The 12,913-nt window shown below is 48.0% G+C and overlaps 1 protein-coding gene across 2 annotated transcripts in view; it reads right to left on the bottom strand.

Moving 5' to 3' along the window:
- Window positions 1-2,968: 2,968 nt before the first annotated feature.
- Window positions 2,969-12,913, bottom strand: part of C12H1orf21 (chromosome 12 C1orf21 homolog) — a 247,069-nt gene continuing 237,124 nt past the window's right edge. For both annotated transcript variants that reach the window (XM_042229198.2, XM_015099359.4), the window contains one exon: window positions 2,969-12,511. In XM_042229198.2, coding sequence (XP_042085132.1) covers window positions 12,473-12,511 — 39 coding nt within the window. In that variant the 3' untranslated portion in view covers window positions 2,969-12,472. The remainder of the gene's footprint in view (window positions 12,512-12,913) is intronic.

Below are 12,913 nucleotides of genomic sequence, written 5' to 3'. Positions count from 1 at the left end.
TGCATATTACTATACACATGGGCGTCCACCCACAGTACATGATACGGTGTTACCAGCTTTCAAACTTTATATAAATGGTGTCACACTGCACCCTCTGCATGATGTTCGTTCACTTCCCTGCTTTTGAGGTTTATCCATGCTCACCCAGGATTAATGAAACTACTATTTATTCATCCATTCTCTTTCTGATGGGCTTTAAGAGTGCATTCCATTTTTCCTGGTTAGAAATAATGCTACAACCTTGTTTGTAATGTGTATTTTGGCACACATATCCGTTTCTTTTCCTTCTTCCCTGCCTTCCTTCTCTTCCTTTTGAAGTACAGTTCATTCACAATATTATATTAGTTCCAGGTGTACAGCATAGTGATTCAGTAGTTTTACAGATTACGCTCCGTTGTAGGTTATCACAGGATAATGGGCATAATTCCCCATGCTGCACACTGTCTTCTTGTTGCTTATTTATTTCACGCCTCTCCTTGTACACAGATGCTTCGCTCTCTCCTTAAATGCTGCCTCTATGACCATCACAGCTTCCAGACCTGTGAGCAGCCTGCACAGGGCTCTGCCATGGGCTCAACCTTCTTTAGTACTGGCAACTTGGCCCTTAGTGAGACTCTGAACTTGACCTGGTTTCTGGGCTCCAGCTTGCACTTGGAGACCTAGTCTGACACCGGAACTCTCTGTGCCTCAAGCCTCTCAGGGCTTTTGCCCCCCACCCCCACCTGGCCCCTGCTGAAAGGGACGTTCTTTGGCAGGAAAGCTTGGCATATCTTGGGTCCTAAGATGAGATCTCATACATGTGGTCAGCTTTAACTGGACCTCAAAAGAAGTGCAGATTTCTGTAATAAGAAAAGGGAGCGTTTCCTGAGGGCAGTCAGGAGCCGGAGTAGGAAAATAAACACGGCAGAGCACTGCAGGTGTGCGCGCTCACGCTCAGTCCCTTCAGTCCCGTCCGACTCTGCGACCCCGTGGACGGCAGCCCTCCAGGCTCCTCTGTCCATGGCATTCTCCAGGCAAGAATACTGCAGTGGGTTGTTGTGCCCTCTTCAGGGGATCTTCCTGACCCAGGGATTGAACCTGCATCTCTTATGTCTCCTGTGCTGGCAGGCAGGTTCTTTACTGTTAGCGCCACCTGGGACGTATAGCGTGAGGACTGGGCTAAGAGCAGTGGCTGATGGAAGCTGGGTTCTGTCAGAGAGTGGGTAACATGACGTGAATCTAGAAAGGTAAAGCTTCACGCTCCCCACCAAATGACTTTGAGCTTTTGGGATGGGAAGGGTGAGTGGGCAGTGACAGGTGATTGTGGCTGGGAGACCATGTCATGAGGAGAAACGTTATCCCCTAGGGCCATCCCCGGGCCAGGCTTGAGTGTACGCAGCGCTCGCAGCTGGGACTCGTGGTCTCATTTCCCTCCAAATTGCTGAGCGCTGAGGCACTATCAAATTAGTCTTCCTCTCCCCTCCATCACTCACGTGGCACGTCCCGCCTTTCCTGCTTCCAAGCAGGCGAACTCCAGGCAAACCACGCACAGGCTTCAGTCCAGCTGTGACCGGCGGGCTAGACCCTGACACCACCTACAAGAGCCTGGGGGAACAGATGCGAGGGGAGGTCCAGTGTCTTCTCTGCAGCTTGATGCCTCTGTGGCTTGAGCTTATTGGAAGCTCCCAAAGTTCCCCATCAAGGGTACCGGGAACCAGCAGGTATATGTGTGTGGGGTGCAGTGGGGATGGGGATGAGGTTAGGAAGCCCCTCAAGCTTGGAAAAGACCTTGATGCTGGGAAAGACTGAGGGCAGGATGAGAAGGGGGGTGACAGAGGATCAGACGGTTGAGATGGGAGAGACAGGCTGATTGTTTTTCAAAGAACAAGCTTGGGTCCCAGGTTTACTCTGGGCAGAAGCTTGGGCTTTTGTGGTGTTTGACAGCCCGTAAAACTCAGCAGTGAATCTGAGCTCCCAGCCCCACTTGCTGTCAGGAGAAGGTCTGGTATGGTTATTAACTTCTACCCCTTGGCTGGCAGACCCCCACTCCCTCTCCCTTCACCATTCCCACCCTTATTCTCACCACCAAACCATCAGGAAATCCTGGAGAAAATCTGTTCTCTAGAGCCAGGGAGAAGCGTGGAGAGAGGCTGGCAGGGCTGGCTGACCCGATCAGTGCTTGTCAGGGGTGAACAGGCTGATGCCACAGGCTTCACACTTTGAGACTGTGTGTACATGTACATTTCTCTCTGGTAGATCCTGGAAGGTGAGCGTATGGGAGAATCAATTGTTTTCAGCCTCCAGAATGTGCTAGATAGCCATGGAGTTTGAGAGTGGGCCACGAGAGAGACTCACACCTCATGAGGTACATACCTCATTTTCATACTGTTCCTTACATCTTCCCATCTCTGTTCTCTTCTTGGGTGACCCCAGAGCCTGGCATACATAATGTAAATGGCAGATATCAGCTGAATGAGTGCCTTCAGAAAGTGAATGGTTGTTTACTAAGCATTTACTATGCGATCTCAGATCAAACCTATGAGAAAACTGTAAGGTAAGCATGTTCAGGAAGGTTAAGTAACTTGTCCAAGGTCTCACATCTAGGAGTGTGTGTGTGGTGGAGGGGGAGTGAGGCACAAGAGATTTGAAAGGCTCAGGGCATCATTTTTTATCCTTGTTCATTTTCACAGCTTCATCAAATCTATGACATTCTGAATTTGCAGAAGCTGAGGGGACAGTGAGGCTCTGAATCTGCAGAAGCTGACTGTCCCTGAAAGCTGAAAGTGATGGAAACAAGGTTGGGGGCTTTCCAAGTGGGTGCCTGGCGTGGCACGTTCCCTGTAAAACAGAAGCACCTGAACTTCTGTGCATACAATAGAGAAGAAGACAGAAGAGTGGAGGGACAGGACCCCGAGCTCTTTTGCAGACCACAGCCTTGTCCCTGAGATCCAGGAAAACAGAAAGGCGCGGAAAAGAACCGAGTCAGGTCAACTGTTAAAAATTATTTAATAGAAAGTCCAATGTCAAAATGTAACAATAAACAAAAATACACATGTATAAATATGTATATATAATTAGACCTGTACACTTTCTCAGACCCTTTTCAAATTAAACAGAATCATCATCACATCTGTGTGGTCAAATCAAAAATAATATTCAAGCGACGTGGACCCACTGGCGCTGTGGGGAGTAATAGTACTGCTGAAGCACTTGGAGGGGTCAAAGAATGTCAGTCATGAGCGAGTTGGGGATATTGCCAAATGTCCTTTTCTGGAGACCCAGAGAGGGAAGATGAGCAACCCCACTGCTCTGTACAGTGTATCTGATCTTCTTTTAGCACCTACAGCCACTACTATCTAGGAACAGCTTTCCTATTGGATCGGGTTTTGAACTCTCGAAGCTTCTGTGGTTTGAGAGCTTGCTTGCCCTATCTCCCAGACTAGAAGCTCCTGGGTGGGGGTGGGGGAGGTTGCTTCAAGACCTTCCTATTCTGCAGGCCGAGTACCAGCACAGGGTTTGGGAAAGCAAGCCATCAAGGTGTGCTGATTTGCTCTTAAAATAGTGGTGTCGAAAGTGGCTGTGCACCTACGAGGGGGCACCCAAACCCTCAGGGGTTCAGAGAGAAAATACTAGAACCTCTTGTCTATAGTATTTTTCATCTTATTCTTTAAAAATTTCTATGCTGTGTACTTTCAAAAAAATGTGCCTAATAGTAGAGGAGTATATGAATATATACTTTAAATAAATTGATAAACCTATGGAGGGGTACATCTTGCAAGGTTTTTTGCTGATAGGCATGTGTGGCCCAAAGAGATGGGCACCCACTGCTGCACAGAATCCGTGTGCACGTGAAGCCCTGGGGAGGCTGCCCTGCTGGGCGCTCAAGCCCCTCTGAGAAGCTTTTGCAGGTGCTCAGAAAAGCGAAGCCTCAAGATTACCTCCCAGACCTGAATAAGAGCTGAAGCCTCCTGGTCCCGCTGCTCGATTTCCCTTAAATGTTAGGGCCTTATCCTCAAGAAAACACACATGCCCCTGGGAAGAGCACAGACACAGCCTTTGACCCTGACAAGGAAGCCTTTTGATCTCTTCCCGGTGATGGAGAGGGAGCTGGACCAGGGCAGACAATGGGGAGATGCTGCCCGAAGGCAGTCCTGGCCAGATTCCATGACCACACCCCTGCTTGGTGACCTTCTAGGCCTTCACTTTAAAGCAGGTGTATTTGAGGCCACATGCTCTGTCAGTTTCCAGCGTCGTGATGACCACAGGCTGAATTCTCATCAAAAAGCCTAGGCGGCTGTGAAATTCGCGTGGGAACCACAAGACACAGAATTAGAAAATTCCTCTGCAAGGAGCCAGAGGAATATCTGGGAAAAAGAGTAGGTGTGTGAGCTACAGTCTTTCTGAGTCCAGAAGGCTGGTGAACATGCCAGCCTGCAGCCAGGATGGCAGCTGTGGAGTTTGTGTGAAGAAGGTGAGTCCTAAGCAGCCCTCGGGGCTCTTGGGGATCCCCGGGCAGAAGACCTGAGCCACTCAGCTGGGAAAACTGCTTTCAGCCCCCAAAGCCTTCAGCTTCTCAAGGAAATGATGCTACCTGCTGTGACCTTTTCTTGAGTTTCTAGAAACCATGCACTCTCACAGCTAGTGTTTGGATGCATCTAATTCTTTTTCTTCTCCTTCTAACAATTTATCTGGGGGGGGCAAGGGGAAGAGAAACCCAATGCTCTGAGCTCCGAAGAAGTTTTTGGAAAGCCTAAAAGGCACCTGGAGTTGTCTGCACAGAGAGATCCTGCTGTCTCCGAGCCCCCGGGGGGCCTCCCTGTCCCCACGAGGCTCAGCCGCTGTCCAGGCTGGCAGGTGTTTCCCACGTGCATACAGTCCATCTGCGCTTTTGTATTTTGTTTGAATTTCCCTTTCTTTGGCAGGACACAGGTGCACACCACAGACAGAGCGGAGGCTCGGCCACCAGGTGGGACCCAACCCAGGGAAAGGCTGTCCAAGGGAGGCTGCCTGTGGGTAGAATGAATGAAGGCCTCATACCCTGGGTGGGGAAATCCTTGGCGGCTTCCCACATATTTATCTTTGGGTGTACCCTCATCCCGAGCTCTAGGCCAGCCAGTTCCCAGGAGGTATTTTTAGTCTGGGTGGCTCTACAGACAGGTCAGGGTGACCCAGAGCTGTCCCCTGTATGTCTCTAAATCCAGCCTGGGGTAAAGCCCTTGAGAGCAAACAGCTCTGGGGGAGAGGACCAGGAGCTGGGGCACGGGTGGAGGATACACAGGAACAAACTGTCTCAGGAAGCATCTGTGCCCTTCCATGGTGAGGACGGGACTCCTGGTCCCGACGGGGACCACACTTACCTCTCTGGAGGCCTCAGAAGTGGGCTTCAGAGAGCCGAGCACCCACAGCCCCCTTATGCGCCGGGGCGGGTCCCTGGCTGCCTTGCCTGCATCTCTTCTCCTCCATCAGCTCCCACTCCAGCCGCGTCTGTGCCTGCGGCCCTGCCACCCATGCTGGCCCTTTCACCTGTGTCCCATGCTGTCCCCTCAGCCTGAAGGCCCTCTGCGTTGCTTTCCCTCAGGCCTCTGACACACTCGGGCTTTGAAGTCCCCTCTTTTGGGAAGCCCCCGGTTTACAAAGCTGGGCGGCTGCCCCCCTGAGATTCTCCCTCGGCACCCCGAAGGAATTTCCTGCAGCACCGCTTCCCACATTGTCTTCCCCGCTAACAGTGGGCTCCTCGCGGGCAGGAGCTAGGTTTGGGTCATCTGTGTACTGCTGGCCGTTAGCTCAGTGCCTGGAGCTAATAACAAGATGCTCCAAATGATCTGTTAAATAACTGAGTCCTAGACCCTAGGGAGTGAGTGAGTGAAAGTCGCTCAGTCGTGTCTGACTTTTTGAGACCCCCCCAGACTATACAGTCCATGGAATTCTCTAGGCCGGAATACTGGAGTGGGTAGCCTTTCCCTTCTCCAGGGGATCTTCTCAACCCAAGGATCGAACCCAGGTCTCCCCCACTGCAGGAGGATTCTTTACCAGCTAAGCCACCAGGGAAGCCCATCAGGGAAGGCAATGCTAAAAATGCTACATCTGGGCCAACCTGGATGAAGGGGCCCAACCCCACTCCCTAGGGCTGTTGTGTCCCAGTAGAGCTGGTGAAATGCTGCAATTGGGACCACACTGGCTGAGTGGGAGAGTGTGAGATGCGCTGGGGGGTACGCCTGGACCTGGCTCGTGTCCTATATTGCCCAAAGTTGGAAAGACTGCTAACCACAGAGTCCAGGTGGGGGAGCCCAGGTGAGTGAAAGATGCTAATGGCAGGCATCTGGGCACAGAGCGGGTGAGAGGCCAGACGACCAGCAGATTTCCATCCTCCTATTTCGGTCTCACTCAGACTTTGGAGAACGTGATCACTAGCTTTTCCTAGTTGGGTATTATTATAATTACACTCATGATTTCTTAGACGTTGTCTTAAAGATTATACAAAGCAAAATGCAGCTCTTCTTGAAGTACTTAAATGATAAAGTATGTTTTTTTCTCCATGTATCTTTCTGTGGTGTGTATATGAGTGTGTTAGGAAATTGATCCAAATTTAGAGTCCTAATAAAGCAGCTGCCTGGTTATGCTCCAGGAAAATCGATACAAAAATTCAAAAATGAATTTGCATCTTGCTCTGAATGGAAAAGCTGGCTTGCAATCTACCTCAAAACTTCCCTTGCTCATTTCACTGTCAAGGGAGAAGGGTCTCTGAAGATCTGGACTGAAAAGGCAGAAACCAGGGGCTGTTCAATCACTTTTGGGTCCAAGCCCAGCAGTCTCCAATATTCTAGAGCTATTTTCTAACCTGAGGGACCCTATGGCAGTTTTGGCCAAGTTCGAGTTTGTGGCGTTCATTTTTACTGCCTCTAAGTCTTACTCAATCAGATGCAAAGGCTTGGGCTAAAAATAACCCCTGGAAAGCAAAGAAGGGAGCATTCAGAGAAGAGAGGGAAGACAGTATTAGAATGGGGCCTTGGTTTAGAGGTGAATCTTGCTAAATTAAAGCAATTTTTCTCTGGCTTCCAAGAGATTCGAGTCAGTTCCAACACCATCTTAAAGGATTTTGACAGCTACCATGTTAGAAAGAAGCAGGGATCTTGGGGACAGTTTTCATGAGAAAACTGGACATAGCACCCCCTTGACACAAGGAAACTCTTTTGATTCTTTCAAGCTAAGAAAGTGAGGGTGGAGGCAGGTCCCCTCTAGGCAGCACCTTTAACAGTTGCTATGGAGACATGAATCATCTTCTTCAGAGGTTGTTGTGCCTTAGAAGCAAGGAGAGGAACTCTGGGGAATTCTCAGACTCTTTTGACCTTCGAACAAATTATTTAAATGCCTACTACATGACCATCTAAAACATTTAAGGTCTTGAAAGAGATTTGCATCTAGTTTCAATGCTTACATTAGCCTGGGAAACACAGAGCCCCCAGTCCAAAGATCAAAAAGAGACGCCAAACCCTAGCCCACAAGAAAGAATTTCAAGTTAATGGTCTAGGCATTGCCCTTCCTCCACCTTTGGAGATCAGGTTCTCTTAAACTTCTCAGAAGGTTAAGGCTTTTCACTTTCCTCAAAGGATGCATTCTGGGATGAAACAAGACTTGGGACCTAGGAAAGAAATCAGAGCACTCAAAAGCCCATTCTGGCCATGTTGGATGCCTAACTGTAGACGGCAGCCTTCTTTTCCAGATGCTGAAAGTATTCCAAGGAGAGAGAGATGTGTCTAAAACCCCAAAGCCTTTTCCTTCCAAGCACTAACACCCTGCTAGCCTCTCCTGGTTTGTGCGTCGCTCATCAGATATGGGAAGGCCAAGAAAACACTCCCCACGGGGAAACGATGCTGGTGATGAGCCCAGGAGACTCTGGAAGAGGGAGATGCCCCCAAAGGGTTGTTTTCACAGTGTTATGTTGCAAAGGGCATAATAATAATAATAATAATTTTTGAAAAGCACTTGAATGACATCTTTCCTTCTTTCAACATGGGCATTTATGTTGGATAGATGCATTCTACACTTAAGATACACTACTCAGAACATGGGGCTAACTGATTGACTTCCCAGGATTATTGTGACAAGACAGTTATAAAAATGCCTAGCATAATATCTGGCACAGAGTGAGCTTAAATAATAAAAGTTAATTCCTTTTCGTCTTTCCCTAAGATTAGATTAGATCCCAGGTAAGGTACAAGAGTCTCCTGAAAAGCACGGCATAACTAGTGAGCCCATCCTAAGGTCCCTCACAAAAGTAAATCTATTTACCCACAAACCTCATATTCTTCCATGGCACTTGACTCTCTTCCAGAGACATACAAAAAAGTGACTGAAGTCAAGGGCATTTTTCCCCCCTTGGAAAAACATGTCCATTCATTGTCAAAGGCAATTCGTACACCTCATCCATGAGATTCCAAAGGTTGATGGCAGGGACTTGAGCTGTGTGGAAGCTGACTGCCTCACCCGGCTTCACACAAGCACCTGGGCAGGGAGGCGTGTTCAGTCATCCACCTGTGCCACTGAGAAGCCACCTTCCAGCTTTGAGCCACCTTTTCATTATGCCTTTAAATATATCTCCCCTCTCCATGACCAGGCCTTATTCTTCTACTAGGATTTTAAGCAACTTAGCCAAAAGTTTAATTTCTGAGAGGTACAAAGAAAGAAAGCTGTGAGCACAGCTTCCAGGGGAAAGCAGATTTTATGTAAAATTATACATTGTAATCTGATACATTTTTTTTTTATGATGGAGTTGGGAGGAGGAAGGAGAAAGCCAATTGTTTTGCCTTTCATAAAAAATTTATGAGTCCCAGAGTCCAAGATTTAGAGTCAGTATTTTCCTAGATTAGTAATTTGATAATTTTTCTTCCCATCAAACTGACATACTTAACTGAGTTTCTTTTCTAAAGCCAGTAGACGTGGAAATGCTCTTTTAAATTCTTGCCGATGTCTAAGCAGGGCTTGCCATCAATATGCCAAGGGGCCTCATAGGCTACTGATGTAAACTGCATAAAAGGTATAATTTCTGCTCTTAGCAGGCTTAGGGGAGAGGCTGGCCCTAAGAGGCGAGTCTCAGTGAAATTGGGAGGACAAAGTTATAACAAACTGTTACCGAAAGGGGGCGCCATCATCCCTGGGCCTGCTCCTGTCGCAGCCCTGGAGCCTGGGGGAGCCTCCGACACCGAGGTGGAGGAGGCTGGCACCGCACAGAGGACTGAAGAACCCGAGGTTCCTCCTCAGTCTGGGCATCAGAGCCCGACCTCAGACCCTGGGCGCTGCAGACGCCGAGAGAGAGACCTGTCTCCCAGCAGGCCAGGGGGCGGCCGCTGCTGTGTCTGAGGGCTGACCTAGTTTTCTGTCCCCAGACTTTGTACCTTCTTTGTCCCTAAATAGACCATAACACCGCCCTGCGCTCCAGCCCGGGGCTTGGAGGCATCACTGAGGTTAAAAAGCCTCTTTTTAAGCTTCTCAGCCAGTAACAAACACGCATTCAATTATGACAGCAGTACTCCATGATCCCGAATCTCCGCCAACCAAAAGAAAGCTACGCACAGACTGCTGAACTTTTACAATTCGACAACTCAGAGCGCACAAGGCGTGAGTAATCGCGCAGTAAATCTTGCCGACAGTCCGCCCTGCCCGCTGGCCGCTAAACAGCTGGATCCTGCATCTCACCCGGCCCACGGCCATTCCCTCGACCTGCTCTGTCCTAAATGCTCCTGGGTCCATCTCTCATCCTTTTTTTTACCTCCCTCCGCCACGCCCTTTCCCTCCCTCCCTCCTTCCATCTCCCTGAAGCCTCAGAGATAACAGCCAGCAGAAGCACCAGCTTCCAGATTATTTTTTCATTGTATCTGAGACAGTGTGCTTAAAGTTCACATACTCGGGGCAAGGGGGGAGAAAGGCAACAGGTTTTTGCGTTAGACCTTTTCAGAAGGCATAAAAAAATCAAATACAAACACAAATCACTTGACAATTTTATGATTAAAACCGACAAATGGAAAACAGACAGTTTTGAGTGTTGCTAACATAATCAAGCATTTCGTGCCAACCGGCTCGGCCACCCCGTTTCTCAGATCTAAGTGTACCACGCATGTCTGCAGGTGAAATGACTTTTGCACATCAGCGAGGTAGCCAGTGTTAAACCCAGAGGACAGAACCCAGGTGAAAAGCCACTGGTTCACAGAAATGACACTTGAAACCCTCAAAAATCAGATTCCAAGGGACATGTGGTTCTGTGTATGTGTATCATGTCAAAATGTTAAACATGACCGTAAGAAAAATGACGTGAGCATGTTTTATCTCGGTTGAAGGTGAAGCGTCTTTCTGGGAAGACGCTATCTGAGACACCACATGGAAGGTGTTCAGTGTCTGCTTCATTCTTGCTTGATAAGAGCAAGGGATCTCGGGAAAAGGTCATTCTTGGAACAGTGAACAAGTCTGAGGTGGGGCACAAGTCTGAGGTGGGGCTCAGCAGTCCGTTTACAGTTGAGGAAAACTATTTTAGTCACTTGGCCAAAAAAACCATACAAAGGGAGGGGATGTAAAACCCTAGGCGACTTGAACTCTCCCTGCATTTTTTTCTGCTTGAAGCAGGATAAAGAGCATGAAATTTTGGCTGCGTCTCTGTTTATGTAACAACCACAGCTGCTCCCCAAAATAGCTGCCGCTGCCGGCTGAAAGAAGGAAGGGCTTTTGTTGCTAACGTTTGAGTCCGTTTTCTCTAGTGCCTGACTGAGTTTCCTTCCCCTCATGTTTGGGGTGTGCTGCTGGGTCCAAAAGGAGAGAAGGAATTTCTCCCCGGACACGTTAGTGGTGCCATCAGCTATATGGATGGATTTTCAAGTCAAGGCTCGTCTTCGCAGCAAGACTACACTAAGCTTCCTAGTCTATTCGGTGGCAGGTAACCTCTTGACCACCCAGAACGTATTAACTACCCACCTTCGGAGGGCAGTAGAGTGGCTGATAGTGAGGCCTTTTGTGTTCATAACCCCACAAAGAGAAACATACAGTGCTTTTCCTGTGTTTTATTTGTGTGTGTGTGTGTCTGTGTGCGTGTGTGTGTGTGTGCAACAAATCCAATCCTGGACTGCTGGCGTGGCATTGAACAGGGTGCCCTCCCCCAAAAGTAACAAAGAGAACTCTCGTCAAAGCTGTTGGATGTGTTAAAAAAATACAAAAGTTATTTTCTCCTTTTGATTGCTATTTACTTGTGACAACATATGTTAAAAATATTACTTCTGTCTTTGAGAAGAGATCATTCTCTTCATAGAATATGGAAAAATAAACTCTACCAAACCCACAGTTCACGTTCCCCACTACGGCCCAGGGCTTTGGCTTTTGCATCTCTGGAAATCATCACCAGTGTCAATGGAATACCACATTTTCCAGGCGGCAAACGCTTTTCACAGCACCATCCAGTGCTGCCAACGAGAGAATGGAAGTGGCAAGGCTCACATGACATCTTGAAGGGAGAGGATTAGGAAGTAGGGTGGTTTATTTGCTGACAAAGTGAAAGGTAACGGGGTGGTTTCAGGCCCTCCTAACAAGCTGTGGGGTGTCCCCCTCATCACCTCTGACCACTGCCAGCACTGAGCTTGCGTGGTGGGTTGTACATGGGGTGGTAGGGAGCCATGAAGGTGCCATTGCTAGGAGGACTCAGCTTCCGCACCCAGGATCATCATAAAACACTGAGCTGGATGAATGGGAGAAGACAAGGATACATAAAAACAGTAAAATGTTTATTTTCTTAGAAAAAAAAGTGGGCAAGAGGGATTCAAAATGATTGTGATCACACTTCCGTCTGCATCTGAGCAAAACTGATGTTGCAAGCTTGATCTTTGATTAAGAGACCCAGGAAATGAAACCACCTGCTGCTCGCTCCTATGTCACTTCCAGGAGTCATGTCACGACATGCTTGGAATTGACAATAGCATCTCTACTTCTTCTTAGCAGAGAAACTAGGCTTGCCATAGCAACCATCCCATCTCCAAAGCGCAACACTGCCAGTGAGAAGCAAGGCTCTGGACTGCTGGGGGAGGCAGGGAGGAGGGAGGGGGAAGGAGGCGCTTGTCTTAGAAGCGGAACCAGTCTAGAATAGAAGTTGGACATCTGAGTTCACCACTACCTCATCTTTTAGAAAATAGGTTGGAGAGCATCTGTAAAACCAACAGTATCTTTAAGGTGAAATTGCAGAATTTTGCTGCAGACCTGGACACTGAGAGAAGTGAAAAGTTGCAACAAGTTTTAACTAGCAGCAACAAAGAAAGTTCGATAACAGTTTTTGTTTGTTTTTAGCAATATTCCTTTGCAAGTTCATTAAGAAACACTGTAATTTAATGGGGCATACGATATGGAACGATCTTCTTTTGCTATAGTGCTGTTCGCTGAAGAGAACCAACCTTTGCAAAGATTTCAACTGGGGTGTAACCTATTTACACAGTAGTAGCTCCCGGTTTGACTGGTAGGATTGGTGCTATGTGATATCTTCTTCTTCCGAACAATAATCTCGACCCTTGAGAGGAAAAGAAAAGAATAAGATGTGAATGAGAAATTCAAAGTAGAGCTTGAGATAGTTATCTGCAATCCATCTTCTCAGTTTATGTCTCCCTGCAATGAAACCCAGGCTCCAGCAGTGACTGCTGGGCATCAGGTATGTAAGTCATAAATACACATTGACCAACTTGTAAACTGTATATACATCGTCGCTTCAAAGTTTTACCAAACTTCTAATAAGCCTTTGTTTTGTATTGGTAGGGCTTCCCTGATAGCTCAGTTGGTAAAGAATCCACCTGCAATGCAAGAGACCCTGGTTCGATTCCTGGGTTGGAAAGATCCCCTGGAGAAGGGATAGGATAACCCCTCCAGTATTCTGGCCTGGAGGATTCTGTGGACTGTATAGTCCATGGGGTTGCAA

Source organism: Ovis aries, chromosome 12 (assembly GCF_016772045.2).
Source record: "Ovis aries strain OAR_USU_Benz2616 breed Rambouillet chromosome 12, ARS-UI_Ramb_v3.0, whole genome shotgun sequence".
Taxonomy (NCBI): Eukaryota; Metazoa; Chordata; class Mammalia; order Artiodactyla; family Bovidae; genus Ovis; species Ovis aries.
This window is presented reverse-complemented; position numbering and strand designations above follow the sequence as displayed.